Genomic DNA, 24,809 nt, shown 5'->3' with positions numbered 1-24,809 from the left:
CTATTTACTTCAGACCTGGACCTGGACCTGGACCTGGACCTCCAGAGTCACGGTAAGAGACGGTTTCTACTGTAAACTGAGCTGAAGATGATTCAGTCTTTAGACTCATGTGAAGGAAACAGAGAGAAACCAGGAACCAGATCCATCAGACTCTGAAGGTTCACAACAAACCTCAGAGACAGAAACATGCACACACACTCTGTCAGGCAGCCAATCAGAGCTCAGATGTGGAGCTGTGACATGTTGTTGATCCAGAAATGTCTTGACAGGAGGAAGAGGAGTGGTGTCTCTGTGGACCAGCAGCTGTCCTGCTGTGGTCTCTGTCAGGACGTCCTGAAGGATCCAGTCTCCACCAGCTGTGGACACTGGTTCTGCAGACAGTGCTTCATCTCAGTCTGGGACCAGTCTGGTTCTTCAGGACCCCCCTCCTGTCCCCAGTGTGGAAAAAGACCCAGAACCAGAGGTGAGCTGCAGACAGCCAATCAGAGCAGCTGTGGACACAGTGAGACTGAACATCTGTCTGCTGATGTGGTCATTTGTTGCTTTCTCCAGAGTCATTGTTCCATCACACAGCACTGACATTTAAGATGATGATTCAAACCTTCTCTTTGTTGTCTGTAGTTTTTCTGTAGCTGATGAAAATAATCTGATCAGATTGTCAGACTCTCTGTCTTCAGTCTGACTCTGTCTCTTCTCTCTCAGCAGATGGTGGTCTGCAGGAGGTTTTAGATCAACATAAGATCAGTCTGAGGAGCAGATGTGAACGAGTGACTGAAGGAACGGAGGGAACAGGAAGTGGAACAGGAAGTGGAACAGGAAGTGAAACCCTCCTCAACAGGATCTACACTGAGCTCTACATCACAGAGGGACAGAGTGAAGAGGTTAATACCCAACATGAGGTGAGACAGCTGGAGACAACGTCCAAGAAGAAGACCCTCCATGACACTCCAATCAAGTGCAACGACATCTTTAAAGACTTAACTGTCCAACAGAGAGAGGACGTCTCTACGGTCTCACCTGTCCAACAGAGAGAGGACGTCTCTACGGTCTCACCTGTCCAACAGAGAGAGGACGTCTCTACGGTCTCACCTGTCCAACAGAGAGAGGACGTCTCTACGGTCTCACCTGTCCAACAGAGAGAGGACGTCTCTACAGTCTCACCTGTCCACCAGAGAGAGGACGTCTCTACTGTCTCACCTGTCCAACAGAGAGAGGACGTCTCTACGGTCTCACCTGTCCAACAGAGAGAGGACGTCTCTACGGTCTCACCTGTCCAACAGAGAGAGGACGTCTCTACAGTCTCACCTGTCCACCAGAGAGAGGACGTCTCTACAGTCTCACCTGTCCAACAGAGAGAGGACGTCTCTACAGTCTCACCTGTCCAACAGAGAGAGGACGTCTCTACTGTCTCACCTGTCCAACAGAGAGAGGACGTCTCTACGGTCTCTGTCCAACAGAGAGAGGACGTCTCTACGGTCTCACCTGTCCAACAGAGAGCGGACGTCTCTACGGTCTCACCTGTCCAACACAGAGTCAAAGTCTCTACAGTCTCACCTGTCCAACAGAGAGACGACGTCTCTACTGTCTCACCTGTCCACCAGAGAGAGGACGTCTCTACTGTCTCACCTGTCCAACAGAGAGAGGACGTCTCTACGGTCTCTGTCCAACAGAGAGCGGACGTCTCTACGGTCTCACCTGTCCAACACAGAGTCAAAGTCTCTACAGTCTCACCTGTCCAACAGAGAGACGACGTCTCTACTGTCTCACCTGTCCACCAGAGAGAGGACGTCTCTACTGTCTCAACTGTCCAACAGAGAGAGGACGTCTCTACGGTCTCACCTGTCCAACAGAGAGAGGACGTCTCTACGGTCTCACCTGTCCAACAGAGAGAGGACGTCTCTACTGTCTCAACTGTCCAACAGAGAGAGGACGTCTCTACTGTCTCACCTGTCCACCAGAGAGAGGATGTCTCTACGGTCTCACCTGTCCAACAGAGAGAGGACGTCTCACCTGTCCAACAGAGAGAGGACCTCTCTAGGGTCTCACCTGTCCAACGGAGAGAGGACGTCTCTACGGTCTCACCTGTCCAGCAGAGAGAGGACGTCTCTACGGTCTCACCTGTCCAACAGAGAGAGGACGTCTCTACAGTCTCACCTGTCCAACGGAGAGAGGACGTCTCTAAGGTCTCACCTGTCCAACAGAGAGAGGACGTCTCTACGGTCTCACCTGTCCAACAGAGAGAGGACGTCTCTACGGTCTCACCTGTCCAACAGAGAGAGGACGTCTCTACGGTCTCACCTGTCCAACAGAGAGAGGACGTCTCTACGGTCTCACCTGTCCAACAGAGAGAGGACGTCTCTACGGTCTCACCTGTCCAACAGAGAGAGGACGTCTCTAAGGTCTCACCTGTCCAACAGAGACCCATCATCAGAGTGGTTCTGACCAACGGCGTCGCTGGCGTTGGAAAAACCTTCTTGGTGCAGAAGTTCACTCTGGACTGGGCCGAGGGCTTGGAGAACCAAGATGTCAGTCTGCTGGTTCTGCTTTCGTTCAGGGAGCTGAACCTGATCAGAGATCAGCGGTTGAGTCTTCTCAGGCTGCTCCATGTTTTCCATCCAACATTACAGAAGGTCACAGCAGAGCAGCTGGCTGTCTGTAAACTTCTCTTCATCTTTGACGGCCTGGATGAAAGCCGACTGTCACTGGACTTCAAAAACAGGGAGGTTGTGTCTGATGTCACACAGACGTCATCAGTCAACGTGCTGCTGACAAACCTCATCCAGGGGAATCTGCTTCCCTCAGCTCTGGTCTGGATCACCTCCAGACCTGCAGCAGCCAATCAGATCCCTCCTACATGTGTTGACAGGGTAACAGAGGTCCGAGGCTTCACTGACGCCCAGATAGAGGAGTACTTCAGGAGGAGGTCCAGTGATAAAGATCTGTCCAGAAGAATCATCTCACACATCAAGACGTCCAGGACCCTCCACATCATGTGTCAAGTCCCAGTCTTCTGCTGGATCAGTGCTACAGTTCTGGAGCACATGTTGACCACAGACCAGAGAGGAGAGCTGCCCAAGACCACGACGGACCTGTTCTCACACTTCCTGCTGGTCCAGACAAAGAGGAAGAACAACAAGTACGGTGAAGGACATGAGACGAGTCCACAGGAGCTGACGGAGGCCGACAGGGAAGTTCTTCTGAAGCTGGGGAGGCTGGCGTTTGAACAGCTGCAGGAAGGAAACATCATGTTCTACCAAGAAGACCTGGAGCAGTGTGGTCTGGATGTCACAGAGGCCTTGGTGAACTCAGGACTCTGTACTGAGATCTTCAAAAGAGAGAGTGTGATCTTCCAGAAAACAGTCTACTGCTTTGTTCATCTGAGTGTTCAGGAGTTTCTGGCTGCAGTCTACATGTTCCACTGTTTCACCAACAGGAACACACAAGACCTCAAGAAGTTCCTGGGAGAACAACATGATGTTTCAACCCTGGATGTCTTCCTGTGGAGAGCCATGGAGAAATCCCTCAGCAGTAGAAACGGTCACCTGGACCTGTTTGTTCGCTTCCTTCATGGCCTCTCTCTGGAGTCCAACCAGAGGCTGTTAGGAGGTCTACTGGGTCAGACAGACAACAGTCCAGAAACCATCCAGAGAACCATCAACAACCTGAAGGAGATGAGGAAGACAAACATCTCTCCTGACAGAAGCATCAACATCTTCCACTGTCTGACGGAGATGAAGGACCAGTCAGTTCATCAGGAGATCCAACAGTTCCTGAAGTCAAAGAACAGATCACAGTACCTGTCTTTAATCCAGTGTTCAGCTCTGGCCTACATGCTGCAGATGTCAGAGCAGGTTCTGGACGAGTTGGACCTGGACAAGTACAACACATCAGAGGAGGGACGACTGAGACTGATCCCAGCTGTGAGGAACTGCAGGAAGGCTGAGTGAGTCCAGACATGATCAATATAATTATTGATCAGTAGTCAAGTTCAAATACATTTATTTTCATTTTGCGTTGCTGTTTAATTAATTAATGTTTAATTAACAGTTATTTTGAAGATTTTATGTTGAGTTTTAGGTTTTATTCAAATCTTCCACCTCAGTGTTTCCAGGTGTTAGTACGACTGCACATGAACCGTAGTTTTAACCCTTTAGTGTCTCAAAGGCAGCTATGTGCAGTCTGATTGGTGTCATCAGGTGATGTCATCTTCAGACTCCGCCCACACTGACTCAGGTGACAGGTTTGAAGAGCACGTGAAGAGTTAGACAGAAGTGAAGCTGTCGTCTGTATCTAGAGAAGACTGAAGTCCTGATGAACATGGAGGACGTCCAGGGACCAAACAATAAAGAGATGATGTAATGAGAGCCCTCAATGCATCATGGGAAACAGCAGTCTAGGCCCGAAGCAACAGGGCTAAGAGAGGCACTCGTAACAACAAGAACAATGTCATGTAAAGACAGCATCAAGTTTTATATTCGACCACCACAGTAGCACCAAGTGTTGCCAAAAGTTTATTGATTGGTATTGGTATATTTATTGATCCCACGGTGGAGGATCCTGCAGTATTGCAGCAGCACAGTGAATAGAAACAATAGAAGTCGTCATCTGTCTGTCTTTGAATGCATCACAGAGAGGACTGAGTGTAACCAGTGTGTCACTGTTCTCACTGTCAGAGACTGTGTTACTGATCTGCTGCTGAACACCAGAGTGATGTTGAAGCAGGAGGAGCTCAGCTCAGTTCACCCACCGGTCTGTTATAGACACGGTCCACTATGACCAGTTCACCCACCGGTCTGTTGTAGACACAGTCCACTATGACCAGTTCACCCACCGGTCTGTTGTAGACAGGTCCACTATGACCAGTTCACCCACCGGTCTGTTGTAGACACGGTCCACTATGACCAGTTCACCCACCGGTCTGTTATAGACACGGTCCACTATGACCAGTTCACCCACCGGTCTGTTGTAGACAGGTCCACTATGACCAGTTCACCCACCGGTCTGTTGTAGACACGGTCCACTATGACCAGTTCACCCACCCATAGGCATCATTTACGCTGGGGACATGTCCCCACCACTTTTTGTCAAGAACAATTTTGTCCCCACCACAAAATTAACTTAACATTATTGTAACCTTGAGGATGTTCAGCACACAGAGGCTTCAATTAAGGAGGCCACAACGGTCAGTGTGGGTCAATCATAACATGCCATTTATTTACAATAAATCAAATTCTAAAATAACACAGTCAATGAAGAATAAGAAGACAGACAGTCATATCACGGCTGGGGGACCAACCACCCACTGCCTAGGACACTGGGAGTAAACTAAATATCAAAAAGAAATATAAACCCAACACAATCAAATAAAGACACCACACTAATTAAATGTGCAACCACAAACCATATCACCATCTAAAGTGAACTCCCAGCATCTCAACCACACCGGTGAATGGAGGACCCCACCAGCCGCAACACTAGAAACAGAAGAGGACAGAATGTTAAAATCCTAAAACTAAGCAAACTCTAATTTAAAATAATAAAAGACAATAAAATCAATATGGCTAAAATATAAAATACTAAACTAAAATAAACGGCAGTCAGTGCTTTGCCTAAAAGCAAAATAAAACACTGTTAATATAGTTTGTAGGACATAAAAGTATGAGGTTTAAATGATGATTTTTTACATACCTCTGTATTTTAAAACAGTTAAGGTTTAGTCCTACAAACAAATGATAGACCCACAATTAAAATCATTAAAACACAGATACCTCAGGGTGCATGAATGCACCCCTACATTACCCTAACAATTAAAATACTACCCTGATAAAACAATTCTAAAAACCCCAAAAGTCTATCTTACCAGAGCAGAGAGTCAACAGTCACAGCCACACAAAGGATTTGGAGAGAGTGACTCCTGGAGTCACACCTGCTATTAATTAGCCTCTCCTCAGTTCCTGTCTCCTCTGATTGGTCTCTGCTCTCTGCTGCTCCTGGTGACCTACTGCTACATTATCCTAATGAAGAATGACAAAAAAACGTTGATAAACTATGACAAAATAGGCAGCCGAAACAGTGTGCACGGCTCAGAGCTTCTGCCGGAGCGAATTCGCAACAATGTAGCTTTGATTAAAGTAGTTCTCACAGCCCGGAGCGGCGCGCTGCGCGCGTCCTCGCAGGCGCTTGGCTGGTTACACAGGGAGCTGCTTCTCTCTCTCCTCGCCAGTAAAACATCGACCACTCGTCTGTACTCGGTTTTCCACACACACAGGTCTGTCTCTAGCTCTGTATGTATGGATGTGTGTGTGTGTGTGTCTCGTGTGCAGACGCAACTGACAAATATTAATAGACGGACAAGCAACAACTTAATTACTGGTAATCATCATTTTATTTTGAAAATTGACAGGATTCTCTCGCCTTTTCTGTGCCCGACTTCCTGTCAGGTACGATCCGTCTGTCCAGCTTGACAACGGCGCTCACGGCTCGCGTGAAAAATAGAACAGACGCCGAACTGAAGCGCGAGCCTCCACTCGGGGTCGATTATCGGATGAGACAGCACCCGATATATGCTTATTGCTTAATGTTTGGGTGCAAAGTCACTGTTAACGAAATCAACATCTAATCTGTCCCTTCAAAATAAAGTTTGTAACGTGTCTGTTTGGAGCAGCTGCTGACAGTGACAGTTCCTCATCACCTTAGCCCCCACCCGATCCTTCCTCACTCACGTCGTGACCACGGGACAAAGTCTTTTGGACATATATTGTAGCCTATATTGTGTGTTTTTCCTCTCTATAACCGTCTCGTTTCAGTTTTTGCCGGTTGGCAATCATCTGGTGCACCCGCTGTTTCTCTGTTTCTCACTCACTCTCGATGCGCATAGATGTTATAAAAAATAAAAAGGAAAAAAACACAGATGCGCAAATTTAAATTACCTACTGTAGTGTAGTCTAACAATTCAATGACCACAGCTGATCACCAGCTTGTCATGCCCCACCTGTGTCACGTCTCTAAACACAACTACGGGCTTCTTCTTTTTTTTTTTTTTTCTGCCGTGGTCCGGCGGAGAATTAAAAAAAAAAAAAATGCCTGTGAGTCCAGCCGCATGGGGGGGGGGGGGGGGGGGTAGGCTATATGGTCATTGTCCCCACCACTTTTCAAAGTAAACTGACGCCCTTGCACCCACCGGTCTGTTGTAGACATGGTCCACTATGACCAGTTCACCTCCTGAGCAGGGGGGGAGGGGCTCAGTGTGGTCAGAGCCACTGACAGGTGTGTTACCTAACACCCTCCTACCAGAAAACCAAGAGAGGAGATGAAGCTCAAAATAAAAGCTCATGAAGCAACGCAACGCAACACAACACAGACTCACAAAGTGTCACTGAGAGTCAACAGAGCCTCAGACTGCAGTTGTGAGTGATGAGGATCAAACTGAGAGAAGATGAGCTGAAGCTCAGATGTTCATCACATCATCACGTCCTGTCATCAGATGCATCAACTGTGTTTTTACTGCAGCTTTCATCTCATTTCATTCAACAGGTTTCATATTTTCTCTCTTCACAGACTTGTTGGTTGTTCAGTCTCAGAGAGTCACTGTGAAATCGTGGCCTCAGCTCTGAAGTCCAACCCCTCCCACCTGAGACACCTGGACCTGAGTAAAAACATCCTGAGTGACTCATCAGTGAAGGTTCTTTGTGCTGGACTGGAGAGTCCAAACTGTCGACTGGAGACTCTGAGGTGAGTTCACTGACTGGACCTGTTGGACTTTTGTCTGTGTTCAGTTCAGTTTCTGACTCCATGTTACTGCAGCTGGTAGAAGGTGAAGGGTCAGAGGATGATGATGATGATGATGATGATGATGATGATGATGATGATGATGATGATGATGATGATGATGATGATGGTGATGGTGGTGGTCACATGACCACTCACTTAGTTTCACTTCAAGCTTCTTCAGCTCTGGGGGTTAAGGCGGCCGCCCCATGTAGAGGCTACAGTCCTCAACGCAGGCGTCCCCGGTTCGAATCCCGCGTCGGGCAGACCTTTCCTGCATGTCGTTCCCCCTCTCTCTGCCTCCCCCTTTCCTGTCTGTCTCACTAGTACTATGTACTGTCAAATAAAGGCAAAATTGCCAAAAAATATACTTAAAAAAAAAAGCTTCTTCAGCTCTGAACGGATGATGAGACACTGAACGCTGTCAACAAGGTGCTTTGTCTTCAACTCACTGCTTTTATTCTTTATGCAGATTGCAGGGCTGCTGGTTGTCAGAGATCAGCTGTTCTTCTCTGGTCTCAGCTCTGAAGTCCAACCCCTCCCACCTGAGACACCTGGACCTGAGAGGAAACAACCTGCAGGATTCAGGAGTGAAGGATCTGAGTGGTTTTCTGGAGAGTCCAGACTGTAGACTGGAGACTCTGAGGTCAGACTCTGTGTGTGTGTGTGTGTGTGTGTGTGTGTGTGTGTGTGTGTGTGTGTGTGTGTGTGTGTGTGTGTGTGTGTGTGTGTGTGTGTGCGTGTGTGCATGCATGTGATCTGAAAAATTGTCAATCATTTAATCATCTGCTTTTATTCTTTATTCAGATTGGAGTGGTGCGGGTTGTCAGAGATCAGCTGTTCTTCTCTGGGCTCAGCTCTGAAGTCCAACCCCTCCCACCTGAGACACCTGGACCTGAGCTACAACGACCTGCAGGATTCAGGAGTGAAGGATCTGAGTGGTTTTCTGGAGAGTCCAGACTGTAGACTGGAGACTCTGGGGTCAGACTCTGTTTAACTTCTGTTCTCAGATGCATGTGATGTGAAAGCTGTGATATTATAGGCTACAGATCCACACTGAGGGTCGTCATGGTAATAAGTGTCAGGGTTGAGGTAGAAGGCTGGACCCAAATGCAGACTCACGAGCAGGGTAGTGACAAAAAGGTCTTTATTTTCCACGACAACAGTCTCAGGGACGACAGGAACGCACCGGGAACAAGGGATACCACAATGACGCAACAAGGGACAATGGGAAACACAGAGGTTATATACACAAGGGTGGTGCGATCAGACACAGGTGAGACACATGAAGTAATCAAACGGGCGGGAAACTTAACAGGAAGACAGGAGTAAGACACAAGTAAAACAGGGAACAGGAACCTAACAGAGAATGAAAGACAGTCCAAGACACACAGGAAAACAGGACATGCAACTTCAAAATAAAACAGGAAATCTACACAGAGAACACAACACTAAGACAAGACACAGGGAATAACATCACACACGACATGGAACACAAAGGACGTGGATCATGACAATAAGCAGGTGTGTGTGTGTGTGTGTGTGCGTGCTGGTTTCAGCTCTGAGTAGAAGTTGGAGCAGGTTCAGTCTGTTAAGTCAGAAGGTTTTTGTCTCTGAGCATCATTCAACATGTTTCTATATGTTTGTTGTCATGGCAACAGAGTTCAGCCTCACGTGTTTGTTGTCATGGCAACAGAGTTCAGCCTCACATGTTTGTTGTCATGGCAACAGAGTTCAGCCTCACATGTTGAGCATCGTCAGTAAACCTCTGGTCAATGTGGCTGCTCAACATGAGTTTGTCTGGATGGAGCCACAGGCAATTCATGGGTTGCAGTGACGTCACGTCGAAGGGACCGCCGCCATATTTGTGTCCGATTTGACAGGTCTCCTCATATGACAGCATGCAAACCGCAGGATGGAAATGACAGTTTCTTGACAAAATGACAGGGTTTCATACATCCTGTCTGGGTTTATATCTCTATAACAACAGACTAACTCAACAGACTAACCACTTATTACACAGTTTATGAATTAATTAATTAATTTGAGACGTAATGTTGATCAAAGTCCTTAGTCTGGTCACTTCTCCGCTGTTTGCTCCTCACTCTCCCCCCGGTCGACTCGTGTGTAGTTGTTTTCAACGAGCTTTTGATAATCAATCAGTAGATTGATGAATTATCATGTAAATGTTACGATGTGCGCATTTATGTCGTCCTGTCTGTCATAAGAGATGACGATACGGGACACGTTTGTGTCACGGACTCGCGGTGGCACAGACACGCTGGTACGGTGTACATTTTAGGACATCCTCAGGATCAGACTTCAGTGTCAGACCTCAGATGAAAAGGTATATGGTCTGAGGAAAACCTCTGTCATACTCGCACCAAACTTCATCAGGTCTTCATCACTAAGCCTTCAGAGTTAGACTGAACGGCCTCACACGTTACGCTGTCAATTATAAGCTCTCAGAATCAGCCTCAACGGCATCGCACGTTACGCTGTCATTTATAAGCTCTCAGAATCAGCCTCAACGGCCTCACACGTTACGCCGTCATCTATAAGCTCTCAGAATCATCATGAACGGCCTCACACGTTACGCTGTCATTTATAAGCTCTCAGAATCATCATGAACGGCCTCACACGTTACGCCGTCATTTATAAGCTCTCAGAATCATCATGAACGGCCTCACACGTTACGCCGTCATTTATAAGCTCTCAGAATCATCATGAACGGCCTCACACGTTACGCCGTCATCTATAAGCTCTCAGAATCATCATGAACGGCCTCACACGTTACGCCGTCATTTATAAGCTCTCAGAATCATCATGAACGGCCTCACACGTTACGCTGTCATTTATAAGCTCTCAGAATCATCATGAACGGCCTCACACGTTACGCCGTCATCTATAAGCTCTCAGAATCATCATGAACGGCCTCACACGTTACGCCGTCATTTATAAGCTCTCAGAATCATCATGAACGGCCTCACACGTTACGCCGTCATCTATAAGCTCTCAGAATCATCATGAACGGCCTCACACGTTACGCCGTCATTTATAAGCTCTCAGAATCATCATGAACGGCCTCACACGTTACGCCGTCATTTATAAGCTCTCAGAATCATCATGAACGGCCTCACACGTTACGCCGTCATCTATAAGCTCTCAGAATCATCATGAACGGCCTCACACGTTACGCCGTCATCTATAAGCTCTCAGAATCATCATGAACGGCCTCACACGTTACGACGTCATTTATAAGCTCTCAGAATCATCATGAACGGCCTCACACGTTACGCCGTCATCTATAAGCTCTCAGAATCATCATGAACGGCATCATGAAAAAATATGTCACAGTGTGTATCAGGACAACAGCTGATTCGCCAGCAACGACGCTGAAGTTCGCTTCCAACACACACACACACACACACACACACACACACACACACACACACACACACACACACACACACAGGAATGAGTTTTGAAGCGGGCCGACATATAGGCTAGTGAGTGTAGATTCATTGATAAAACTGTAAGGCACACACAATGCCATAGCCTACAGTACACTATTTTCAACATATGTAATGTTGTGTGTCGTTTTTTTAATGATTATTATTATAACTCTCAGTTAATGTAGGCTTAATTTCCACTCATTTATCCATAAACGGACGATGGACGATGTATTTCACCGGCGAGGAGCTGTCATTACGCGCGCGCGACTATTACGCACAGCAGAGGTGATTCGTAGTGGGAGGAGTAGGGGCCGGGGTGGGGGAGGGGGTCTTTCCCATAGACATTTGCAGAAGTGACAGAACAACTTATAAAAGAAGCCGCACCAAATGCAAAATAATTCAGAGTCCAGCACTGAATGGGGGCCCGATGACAAGCAAACAAACAAACAAATGAGAAACTGAGGGTCTGAGGTGTGTGTGTGTGTGTGTGTGTGTGTGTGTGTGTGTGTGTGTGTGTGTGTGTGTGTGTGTGTGTGTGTGTGTGTGTGTGCACGTGAGAGAGCGCGACAGAGAGAGAAAGAGAGTGAGAGACGGTGCGCCGTGTTTGCCTGACACCAATATAATAGGAAAACAAAGGACTTGCATGTAAAAATCCGATGTTCAGCAGCAGGGAACAATATAGCCAACAGCATTTTGCCAATATTTTAGACCCCCCCCCCCCCGCCCCCCGGCCTCCCCGTAGTTCGCACTCTGCATACACACACACAGACCCACTCTTCCTCACACTCGCGCCAGCTCAGTTTCTCATCCAACCATGTCAGTCAGAAAATTCCACAATATCTCGGGCTCCGTAGGTCTGGACCATCCATCCCTACTGTTATGAGTGCTGGATTCTGATTTATTTTGCATTTGATGCGGCCTCTTTTAAGTTGCATGTTCTGTCACTGCTGCAAATTTCTATTAAGCTGTGCGTAATAGTCGCGCGTAATCCTCGCCGGTGAAACACTTCGTCCATTTATGGATAAATTAGTGGAAATTAGTTAGTAGCCAACATTAACTGAGAGTTATAATAATAATCATTAAAAAAAACGACACACAACATTACATATGTTGAAAATAGTGTACTGTAGGCTATGGCATTGTGTGTGCCTTACAGTTTTATCAATGAATCTACACTCACTAGCCTATATGTCGGCCCGCTTCAAAACTCATTCCTGTGTGTGTGTGTGTGTGTGTGTGTGTGTGTGTGTGTGTGTGTGTGTGTGTGTGTGTGTGTGTGTGTGTGTGTTGGAAGCGAACTTCAGCGTCGTTGCTGGCGAATCAGCTGTTGTCCTGATACACACTGTGACATATTTTTTCATGATGCCGTTCATGATGATTCTGAGAGCTTATAGATGACGGCGTAACGTGTGAGGCCGTTCATGATGATTCTGAGAGCTTATAGATGACGGCGTAACGTGTGAGGCCGTTCATGATGATTCTGAGAGCTTATAGATGACGGCGTAACGTGTGAGGCCGTTCATGATGATTCTGAGAGCTTATAGATGACGGCGTAACGTGTGAGGCCGTTCATGATGATTCTGAGAGCTTATAAATGACGGCGTAACGTGTGAGGCCGTTCATGATGATTCTGAGAGCTTATAAATGACGGCGTAACGTGTGAGGCCGTTCATGATGATTCTGAGAGCTTATAAATGACAGCGTAACGTGCGATGCCGTTCATGATGATTCTGAGATCTTATAATTGACAGCGTAACGTGTGAGGCCGTTCAGTCTAACTCTGAAGGCTTAGTGATGAAGACCTGATGAAGTTTGGTGCGAGTATGACAGAGGTTTTCCTCAGACCATATACCTTTTCATCTGAGGTCTGACACTGAAGTCTGATCCTGAGGATGTCCTAAAATGTACACCGTAGCTGGTCACAGCTGTGACACTGCGCTGGCCCGTCCGCTCTGTCCGCTCTGATCGCAGGTTTGGTTCCAGCAGCGGTGAGGGAGGCAGAGAGCCTCCACTCTCCCTCTAACAAGCTACAGGTCATTTTTCTAACATCACAATTAGTCTGAAGCTGGTAAAAATGAAACACAAGGTAAAAATCCTTGATAGTTCTTCTGCCCTGCTCCGCTGATCAGAGCGGCGTCCCTAGCAACGGCCCGTTTTACTTAGCAACGGTCTGTTATACAGAAATAAAAGACCCTAAATGCAGAATCAGTGAGTAATTAATAAAAAAGTAATCAAAATACAAATTAAATATATCCATGTTAATAAAAAAAAAGTGAATCCCCTCTTTTTTGTGAGACTTGTCACAGCCCATGCTGCCACTGATAGACTGCCTGCAGTCAACCATTTATTCCGCCTATAACTTTACGTCTTTTGGGATGGAATAAAACTGCAGTGCGGGGTTTTTTTTGGCGACTGCTATCACAGTCAACAGCACAATATAATCCTGGCATCTTTCAAATAACGTCAATTTTCGGTCTCTTGCTGATTTCCTCCTATAGTAAGGGCAACATATGAAAAACTGGGAACTAAATCCTTACCAAGAAATTTCTTCACAATTGTCTTTAGGAACGTGCGTAATATCATGTCTTAAAATGTTGAAATTCAACTCCTGTGGGAAACCCCCTAAAAAACTACTCAAAGTTGGGGTACCCGTAACTGGATTTTTGAACATTCCGTAATGTTAAATTTGGCCTTAAGTAACTTGTGAGGGGTCAAACTAGGGGTTTTTCATGATTCTGAGTTGATCGCAAACATTAGTTTTACGCCCAAAACACTCCTCTGTGGAGAAAAAAACAGCCACACCCACTTTTCTTGTTCATCGGAATCCCCACTAGCTACCACCAATAGAATGTATTGCAGAGAAGCTATTCCTTATCATTGCAGAGGTTGTGTTACATATTACTAAATACTCAATATAATATAACTTTTATTCTACCCTTTTTTCTATAGGACATACACACCCTCCAGGATTTTATGATGTCACGATTGCAACTATTAATGCAAATTCAATCATGAATTCTTTGGCCTTGCCACTGCAACTTTTCAGCAAATTTGCTATCATGGACCGCTGTGGCTAGCTGTGGTCAGCTGTGACCACAGTGTTTCCATTACGTTTTTTTTTGTTTTTTTTACATGTCTGTGTTTTTATTAATAGTTATTGTTATTGATAACATGCATAAGAAACTTAAAAATTGTGGTAACACTTTATTTGATGCCTATCTCTATAATGCATTATTATCATACTTATAATGAGTTATAATGCAGTTATAGCACTGTATAGTTATAAACACTCATAAATGATCATAATGCTTTCTAACAATAATCATAACACACTATAAAGCATTTTATCATGACTATTAAGGTCAGGTATTATAATACATTATTGTTAGTAACTCGCTGATAATGCCCACATTTATGCATTATAGTTATAATGTGTTATAATTGGCTTATAATCGTGTATAACTATCATAATAAACACTCATAAATTATCATAAGGCTTTATAACAATAAGCATAACACATCATAGAGCATTATAACTCTATTATAATACTTTATAAAATGCTCTATAATGTGTTATGCTAAATGTTATAAAGCCTTATGATAATTTATGAGTATTTATAATGATGGTTATACACTTTTATAAGACAATTATAACACATTATAACTATATTTATAATGTATTATCGATGTGGGCATTGTCAGTGAGTTACTAACAATTATAATGTATTATAATACCTGACCTTATAAGTCACAATAAAATGTTTTATAGTGTGTTATGATTATTGTTATGAAGTATTGATTATTGTTATAAAATATTATGATCATTTATGAATGTTTATAATTGTAGTTATACAATGCTATAACCACATTAAACTCATTATAAGTATGGTTTTAATGCATTATAGAGATAGGCGTCAAAGTCTTACCAAAATGGTTATTAGTTGGCTAACAGTAAATAATATGGTTAGTTAGCCAACTCCTATGTGCGACTGAATGTTAAGAACAATTAGATATTCATTGAAATATATAACCTATATTTATTAATTGTGGTTCTTACAAAAATTCTATCTTATAAAATATAAAAGCTAAAATGTCTCGTAAAGCTCTGCCCCTTTAATTAGTGCATACTAATCTGCAATCATAAGAGAACTTATGAAGCCTGACAGTACGGGTTTTCTACAGGGCAGATTATTTCTTAGCACAGGCATGTTTTGATGTCGCACTGTACAGCCCTGGGTTTACCGCTGACTGGTTAAACTGTGGCAGTCGCGTTAGTTCGTTTTTTCTGAAAAGTGAAGCTTCAGGTGTGTATTGCTGGACAGAAGAGCTGCCACTTGTTGTCATCCAGATAAGGTGCACACGCTTTAGAGAGACAGGAGCATTGCTTCGCCTCGCCTCGACTCGCCGCACCCACCCCCCCACCCTCTCAAAAAAAAAAATTTTATTGCGATTTACACGAATCACACAAATGACCCATTTGGGATCCAAAACGGCGAATTTCGCCGAAAGGTGACAAGTTTGCACCCCTGAAGATATAAAAAACAACTTTGAAGTTTTGGGCACTTGTGACCCATATTCAACACCAGCTGTATGGAGGTTATTTTCTATCATAAATCAAGAGCATATTATGTTGATTTGAGAGCATTACTTTTTGATTTGACGTTCAGAAAACTCTGCTCTCATATTCAAATTTACTCTGCTCGCGCTCAAACTATGTGCTCGATGTTTAAACCTGTGCTCTCGGATTCAAAGTTGCCCTGCTCGTGCTCAAACTTTGCTTTCGCATTCAAGTTTGCCCTGCTCGTGCTCAAACTGTGTGCTCGCACTTGGTCACAGCTGCCTGCGCAGAGTGTTTCCTCTTGCGCGGAGGAAAGTCCTGCTCTCGGATCTCTGCTCTGCTCTCGGATTTTCTGTCAACTGTCAACCAATAGAAGACCGGCTACTGTTGACCAATCAGATCATCCCTACTTCTATGCTTCTTTGTGGGTGCGTTCACTGTAATTCAAGGAGCGTCACATACGGGCGGGCACTCTTTCTACCGGGTTTATCTATTTCCGCCCCACAGGCTGTTAAATGTGGCGGCTCCCTTTATGTTTTGACAACTTTTGGAATAAAATATCAGTTAATTAATACACGAGCGCCCGTGCTTTTCATTACAATAGGTAGCTATATAAACATAAACTAGCAGTAGTAGCGGATGGGTGCCTTATGTATGTTTTTTTTTTTATCCACGTTCATCGGTATATATGTTTTATAGTCTAAATGCCAAGAGTCATTGGTAAGTGCTGTGATGGTACAGTGGTTAAGGCAGATGACAGTAGCTCTTTTTGTTGATCATGGGACCGCTGGTTCGAATCCCGGCCCTGCCGGCACCCTCATGTTATGCTATTTGATTTTTATGATTTTTTTTTTTTCATTGAAACGCTTAACAAGAGATGGTGGGTTACCATGCGTGATTAAAAACATGATGAAATGAAAATTAAAAAAATATGCCATGATGATAATAATTTTGGTGCGTGACACCCGGGGGTCAAAGCCAGGGGGCGCACTACTTTGGATCAGTGCTTTCCCAAGAAGAAAGAGACTGAGTGAGCGGGGAGACAGTCACCATGGCCGACCGAAGTACTCAAGTAAGTTTATTGTTTCATGTTGCCAGATACCTACTATATTGTACCTCTTTCATCTTTTTACAGTCTATGCTTCCATATCGTTTCAATATAGGCTACAATTTGTAGTGTCAGGGAAGCTAATGCTAAGCCTAATGTGGCCATGCATAAATCAGCCTCGCTTTCAAAACACACACTTGCGTTGCGATCAGTGAAATGTATAATATCTACAACACAATTAAAAATGACAGTTGATGTTGCTCTTTTATGAATAAAGCTTCATGGACAGTCCTCCTAAAGTAAGGGGCTGCGTTATGTCTAAAGTTGTTGTATTCTGCTGATATTAGAACAGCCGAGGACGGCACATGTCCTCCCAGCCTTCCTAGACTTATCTAGAGAAGAGAAAAAGTCCACTTTTTGGCGCTTCCATTCAAACGGCCGCTTCGCACACAGAGCCCAGAGCTGACTGACTGGGAGCTGACACCGCAGTAATGACGGATGTTCGACTAACGATTATGTCGCCCAATTGGTCTATATTGAAACGATATGAAAGCATAGACTGTAAAAAGATGAAAGAGGTACAATATAGTAGGTATCTGGCAACATGAAACAATAAACTTACTTGAGTACTTCGGTCGGCCATGGTGACTGTCTCCCCGCTCACTCAGTCTCTTTCTTCTTGGGAAAGCACTGATCCAAAGTAGTGCGCCCCCTGGCTTTGACCCCCGGGTGTCACGCACCAAAATTATTATCATCATGGCATATTTTTTTAATTTTCATTTCATCATGTTTTTAATCACGCATGGTAACCCACCATCTCTTGTTAAGCGTTTCAATGAAAAAAAAAAAATCATAAAAATCAAATAGCATAACATGAGGGTGCCGGCAGGGCCGGGATTCGAACCAGCGGTCCCATGATCAACAAAAAGAGCTACTGTCATCTGCCTTAACCACTGTACCATCACAGCACTTACCAATGACTCTTGGCATTTAGACTATAAAACATATATACCGATGAACGTGGATAAAAAAAAAAAACATACATAAGGCACCCATCCGCTACTACTGCTAGTTTATGTTTATATAGCTACCTATTGTAATGAAAAGCACGGGCGCTCGTGTATTAATTAACTGATATTTTATTCCAAAAGTTGTCAAAACATAAAGGGAGCCGCCACATTTAACAGCCTGTGGGGCGGAAATAGATAAACCCGGTAGAAAGAGTGCCCGCCCGTATGTGACGCTCCTTGAATTACAGTGAACGCACCCACAAAGAAGCATAGAAGTAGGGATGATCTGATTGGTCAACAGTAGCCGGTCTTCTATTGGTTGACAGTTGACAGAAAATCCGAGAGCAGAGCAGAGATCCGAGAGCAGGACTTTCCTCCGCGCAAGAGGAAACACTCTGCGCAGGCAGCTGTGACCAAGTGCGAGCCATGGATGTATTATATTAACTGGATACCGGACCGGAAAATGGCCGCCGTTCATTTCAATGAAAGTTGCTCGCCTGGCGCATACGCCGAAAAAGTTTCTGACTTCCGGGTTTACTTCCGCGTTATCGGGCCCATAGAGCATGCGCAGTTGAGTCACCCCCCATGATGCTCTGCGGTCTCCCATCATGCCCCGGGGCAATGAGAACGAGCAACCGCCGTTCTAGTTTTGGCGCTGCGCGTTCATGTATGTGTTACTTGTGGATTTAAGGAATGAGTATTAAGACTTTTACAGACTCACACGGACTTTAAAACAAAGATAATGATTTAAAATGTAAGACGGCCGATCGTAGGTTTACTACGGTCGTTTATATGATCGTTAAATCGTTTTGACAGTTAATTAATATACGATGTTACACTGAAAACAAGTTAGTCCGAACCTGTAAGCTTAAATCACAATGGAAAATAAATCATAATTAACTGTATTTTTGTTAAACATGACAGAGATGACCACAGAACACCTCAAATAATGTAATGAGGGCTTTACTCTTACCTTTTTTATATATTTAACTTGCTGCACAGTTCACCAGTTGTTACAGGACGTTGGTGGAGGTATTTAAACTTAGTCACACGTGTTTTGTTTTTATCAACCACACTGTGATTAAAGAAAGTTAGAGCTCTTTGGCAAATGCATCTTCCTTTTAATAATTGTCTGTACTGGCTGTGTTCATAGTTTCATCATCATCATCATCATTAAGCCTTCAGGTGGATGAGACTCTTTGTAATTCAACAGTTTAGCCTTACAATATTTCCACAACACGCAGAATATCAGTGTCCACTAAATACAGCTGTTACAGAACCAGACATTTGAATTAAACACGAATGCCCCAGACACAGTTGATGTTGGATTTGGTAGAAGAAGAAAAAAGTCACAAGCATGTTTGTTTTTTTCCGAACAATTTAATAATATGATTATAAGTTTAAGTGATCATTTAGCATACTGACACTGAACAAACACACACTGACGACGGTGAGGAGGAGGATGAGGATGAGGAGGAGGAGGAGGAGGACGTCCATGGTTCTTCCTCCGGCCCCGGTGAAGACGGGGAGCAGCTGCACCGTCAGGACACCACGACACACACCGACCATGGAGGAGATGTCTCGGTTTACATTTTACCACCGTGGCATTAATTAAGCCGTAAAATAAATTAACGTGGACGTTGTGAACGGAGCAACAGGTGTTGAACATCAGCCGCGATGAGACACTGTTGACACACACAAATACAGACACATACAGACATCATTTGACACACACAGACACATACAGACAGCATAAATGACTTATCAAGCTAAAATTACTGAAAAATATGAGTTTTACAGGAGCAGTAATGTAAAACAGTCCGGTTTCACGTCAGTAAATGCAGTCATTACGAGGCGATCTCATCAATTAAAACGTTACGTTTAAGAATACGAGTTGACAAGAGACTAATAAGAGACATTAATATCATAAAGTTGATGTGACCAAACAAAAACTCACCTTTGAGCCGTGTTTTCCACTTTTCTGAGTGATTTTAGCGCCGGACAGCGTCTCATTAGTTCAGGCATCCTCGGTCCCGAGACACACACGACCGCGCACTGCTGGTGCACGGACACAGCCGTGACGTCACGGCCAGAAATGAGACTTTTCTGTGGCTTTTCTGGCCGTTAGAAAACATTTTGACGGATAAAAAGTCCATGACTTAAAAATATAGAATACAAAGATTAGTAATTAACGGAGGTTACAGCCGGAGGTGTCCTGTGAACAGTTTTACAGGCTTCTCTTTTACTATTGCGGTCTATGGGAAAAATCCTTTTTGGGCCCCATGGGATTTTTTGTTGCAGTACCACGGGTGGCCACTGGGAAAAATCGGCGTGCCTGCTGAGAGGATTACAGGGGGGCTGGTGCGAGCACACAGTTTGAGCACGAGCAGGGCAAACTTGAATGCGAAAGCAAAGTTTGAGCACGAGCAGGGCAACTTTGAATCCGAGAGCACAGGTTTAAACATCGAGCACATAGTTTGAGCGCGAGCAGAGTAAATTTGAATATGAGAGCAGAGTTTTCTGAACGTCAAATCAAAAAGTAATGCTCTCAAATCAACATAATATGCTCTTGATTTATGATAGAAAATAACCTCCATACAGCTGCTGTATACGAGCTGTTTAAGATGACCAGTTCCCTGCCGAAGCTCGAGTTGGGTGATGTTTACAATCCATCATCCTCCACCGCTTGCAACCAATATTTCCGGTGTTATGGCTCAACTGGTTTCTAATTAAAAGCCCCATTTTGTAGTTTTTTGATCTTAAAATAATGTTTCTGAACTCATTGAAGTGGTAGAAATGTACCTGTAACTTTCCTGTGCGGGAACACCGTCCTGGTACCGCAGCTCCGCTGAGCTCCACAGTCTGAGCTCCAGCCCACTGAGCCCAGGCTCCCTGCTCCTCTCACCCACAAACCAGAGCCCTTAGCTGGGCTGCACGGTGACCAGCTGCCCCCCCTTTACCCCCCGGAGCTTTGCTACGCACCGCTACCGACGGTAACGATGACGGCGGTCCGATAGCAGCGGGACCGGCGGCGGCGGCGGCGATGGTAACCCGGCGGGACCGCCGCCACCGGACACCGGCAACAGCACCGCCCGCGGCGGCAGCGACACGGTAACGGGGGTCGGGACCGACCGTGGCGCGGCGAGGACGATGTTGTTTAGCGTATTTTCAGAGTGTTTTCCATTAGTTCGTAACTTTAACATGAAAGGCTTTGTCATACTGTGCAGTATTGTGCAGAGTCAGAGTAGTGTGGCGCTGACTGACTGTAGATTGCCTGAACAGGTTCACTCACAGAAGCATAGTAACAACGCTGCAGTAACATGTGAACTGCGGCTTGATTTGTGAATTTGTGACAAATCTGCGGACGGAAGTGCAGCACAGCTGTTGTTCGGTACGGTAACCAGTTAAATCAGACACCAGTTGGGCCATAACACCGGTATTTTTGAAGCAGCAGGGAGCAGTGTGTGTTTTTCTGCCTTGTCCTAAGCCGCGGACAGCGGGGAAGTGGATTGTTTTGACCGCCAGGGGGGCGTTCCATACGGGCCGTGACGTCACATGAAAGCTATCAATTGGTGGTAGTGGGGGTTCCGATGAACAAGAAAAGTGGGTGTGGCTGTTTTTTTCTCCACCAAGGAGTGTTTTGGGCATAAAACTAATGTTTGCGATCAACTCAGAATCATGAAAAACCCCTAGTTTGACCCCTCACAAGTTACTTAAGGCCAAATGTAACACTCAAAAATCCAGTTATGGGTACCCCAACTTTGAGTAGTTTTTTAGGGGGTTTCCCACGGGAGTTGAATTTCAACATTTTAAGACATGATATTACGCACGTTCCTAAAGACAATTGTGAAGAAATTTCTTGGTAAGGATTTAGTTCCCAGATTGGTCAAATATCTGCTAAAATGCCCTTTACTACTACTCCACTTGTTCTGGTAACGTGACATGCTGTGATCTGTGCCCAGATTGCCCTGATTTGGACACAAATATGGCAGCGCAGAAACACAGTGACGTCATGTGAATCTAATGAATAGTGTAAAGCTGCAGCACCGGATGCAACAGTTCTAGGACCGCAGTTTCAGGACCGCAGTTTTAGGACCGTTCGATTTACGTCACAGCGCCCCCAACGTTCGGAAGTTGCTGCGTTTCTATGGAAACAGTCACCGCTCCGAAGGCGATTATTTGAAATTTATATTACAAGTTCACACAGGAATTGGAGTTTAGTAAAAAGATCAGGTAGAGTGTAGACAGGCCAGATCAGTTTGAGTGAGAAGTGTAATTGTGCCATATTAGGTTTAGGCAATGAATAAAGGAGCTGATTAAAGGTTGAAAATGTAGAATTACCAGAACAACAACAGAAAAAGACCGTTGCTAGGTAAAACGAGCCGTTGCTAGGGACGCCGCTCTGATCAGAGGACAAACATGAGGAGAACTATGCAGGACATTTACCTTATGTTTCATTTTTACCGTCATTAACAGCATAATAAATGACTTGTAGCTTGTTATAGGGAGAGTGGAGGCTGGGCCGTAAAGTATACCCCCGCAGCCCCCGCGAGGCGGGGGGGCCCCGCATGCCGTGGGGGCCCCGCCCCCGCCCGTTAAGCCGAGTTTCCACCGAATCAACGGTCCTTCTTTTTTTTTTTTTTTTTACACCACAACATGGTTCACGTCATGATAACTTCTGTATTTTGGCCATTCAAGCTTCCACAGTCCATAGTTCTCTTCTTTGTTTGATATTTCAAGAGACTTTTGGTTAAGTAACCATGGACAGCTCCTAGGCAGGATTGTTCTGCTGTGTTGTCGCCGCTGTCAACCCCCCCCCGTCATCGCGGCCATCGCCTCGCCGCCGCCCCCCCGTCATCACCGCCGTCATCCGCGGCGAACGGCCGCGGGGGGGCCCCGCACGGTTACGTTACGGCGCTGAGTGGAGGCTCTCTGCCTTCACACCGCTGCTGAAAACCAAACCTGCGCTCAGAGCCTCTGGTGTCACTGCTCGTCTCAGTGAAAAAAAAAAAAAAAGGAGCTCGGTGGCACAGAGAGTCCGCAACAGTAAACGTGTTAATGACAGATAAGACTACACAAATACACCCATCCTAACATGTATATGATAATCCATTGATCCACCGATTGATTATTAAAAAGGCTTGTTTGGAAACAAATGCATCCGACCGGGAGGAGGCAGGAAAACAGCGGAGAATTGAGCCACAAAGCAATACTTCCATTCTGTATATAGATTTTTATAAATATTCTACATATTCAACCTTTAATTTTAGTAAAAAGACCAGTAGAGTGTAGAATAGAGAGAGTCCAATGACTGCCCAGAAAGTAGTTAGGAGCACGTTTGAGGTGATTTGTAGTCGATAAATCTGACGGCAGTAACTTCAGACGAGATTTGATTTTAAAAAAATTTTTTAAAAATTAACAGCAGGTAACGGCAGTCTCCACTTGGTAGGAAGCCATAGATATACACGTACGTGTATGGTAGGAAGCGCTGTGACGTAAATCGAATGGTCCTGAAACTGCGGTCCTAGAACTGCAGTTACTCCGGTACTGCAGCTTCACCCTACTCGCCACAGGTGGAGCTGACAGGTGAAGAGGCGGAGTCAGCAGCAGCTTCTCATGAATATTAATGAGCTGTTTTCTCTCTATGTGACTGTTTAAACTGCTTCCTGTTGCTTCAGATGTTGGAGTTTGATTTTCTAAACTTGTTCTTTCTGAAGCTTCTTCAGCTCTGAACAGATGATGAGACACTGAACGCTGTCAACAAGGAGCTTTGTCCTCAACTCACTGCTTTTATTCTTTATTCAGATTGGAGCACTGCAGGTTGTCAGAGATCAGCTGTTCTTCTCTGGTCTCAGCTCTGAAGTCCAACCCCTCCCACCTGAGACACCTGGACCTGAGTGGAAACAAGCTGAGTTCTTCTCCAGCTCTGCAGCAGCTTCGTGATCTTGTGAAGAGTCCAGACTTTCAACTGGAGACTCTGCAGTGAGTCTGATCTGTAGCTGATTCCACAGCTGATGACTGTGGGAGTAAAATAAAATGTAAAGTGTAAAGTGCAGCAGGTGAACCTGTCAGGATGTGACGTCACATATGACATCATATGTGACGTCACAGACACAGAAAACGCTGCAGCAGCTTCAATGTGTCAATCATCAGTGATCCAGTTACAGGTAAAGGTGTTGAGTCAAACAGGAACAATGAGGTTCACCTGTCACTCACCTGAGAGTCTAGAAAACTCCATGTTCACCAGAATCAATATGAACCATCAGCTGTTCTTGTTCTGACTCAACTGATCAGCAGATTCACTCAATACATGATCAATACAAGTTTCTCTATCAAATGTCAACAGCCAATCAGAAGCTGAAACACACTGAAGAGTTCATCACCTCCCTAAACCTTCTCCTTCTTCTCCTCTACAGGCCACGATGAGAGAGTGAGGTGTGTGTGTGTGTGTGTGTGTGTGTGTGTGTGTGTGTGTGTCCAGTCCACCATCGTCCCTGACAGGTCATCATCAGTGAGTCTGGACTTAGAGCTCATCAAGATCGTCTCCGGTTCCTCTTCAGTGTCACAGCTGCAGCTCAGGAGGAACTTCCTGTTTGGGGGAATTTCACAATAAAATGACTTTGACTGTGAAGACGAGTTGGACTCAGACGGTTGAAGTCTCGTGGTCTTCATGTTCTTGTCCAGAGGGAATACAAGGTTCTTCTCCTCCATGTCTTCATGACAGTGGTGTCCATCACAGAGCTGAGTCAGCAGCTCTCACTGCTTCATTCATCACCATGGTTTCACATTCACTTCCTGTTCTCCCCCTGACTCCGCCCCCTACATTTTAACGTTAAACAGAGCTTCACCACGTCACAGTTTTGAACACTGACACTTATGGACCAGAAAAACACATGTCGAGTGTCATAAAAACCCTGACCACTGGATCAGAAGGGACCAGACTCTTTATCAATTAACTTCTGTCATCTTCG

General features: G+C 45.1%; 2 protein-coding genes across 2 annotated transcripts in view; both read left to right on the top strand.

Moving 5' to 3' along the window:
• Nucleotides 1–24,809, top strand: part of LOC146963156 (uncharacterized) — a 123,006-nt gene that overhangs the window by 49,798 nt on the left and 48,399 nt on the right. The window lies entirely within an intron of this gene.
• Nucleotides 2,058–24,379, top strand: LOC146963158 (protein NLRC3-like; the record flags this gene model as incomplete). Its single annotated transcript, XM_085767931.1, has 5 exons — nt 2,058–3,943; nt 7,558–7,731; nt 23,644–23,820; nt 24,255–24,303; nt 24,340–24,379. Coding segments are annotated over 4 exons (2,247 nt in total), but the record flags the coding sequence as incomplete, so codon positions are not given.

This window comes from Trachurus japonicus, chromosome 22, assembly GCF_045865225.1.
Source record: "Trachurus japonicus isolate A0001 chromosome 22, Traja_1.0".
In the NCBI taxonomy this organism is placed as follows: Eukaryota; Metazoa; Chordata; class Actinopteri; order Carangiformes; family Carangidae; genus Trachurus; species Trachurus japonicus.
The sequence above is the reverse complement of the archived record's forward strand: the minus strand, read 5'-3'. Positions and strand labels throughout refer to the sequence as shown.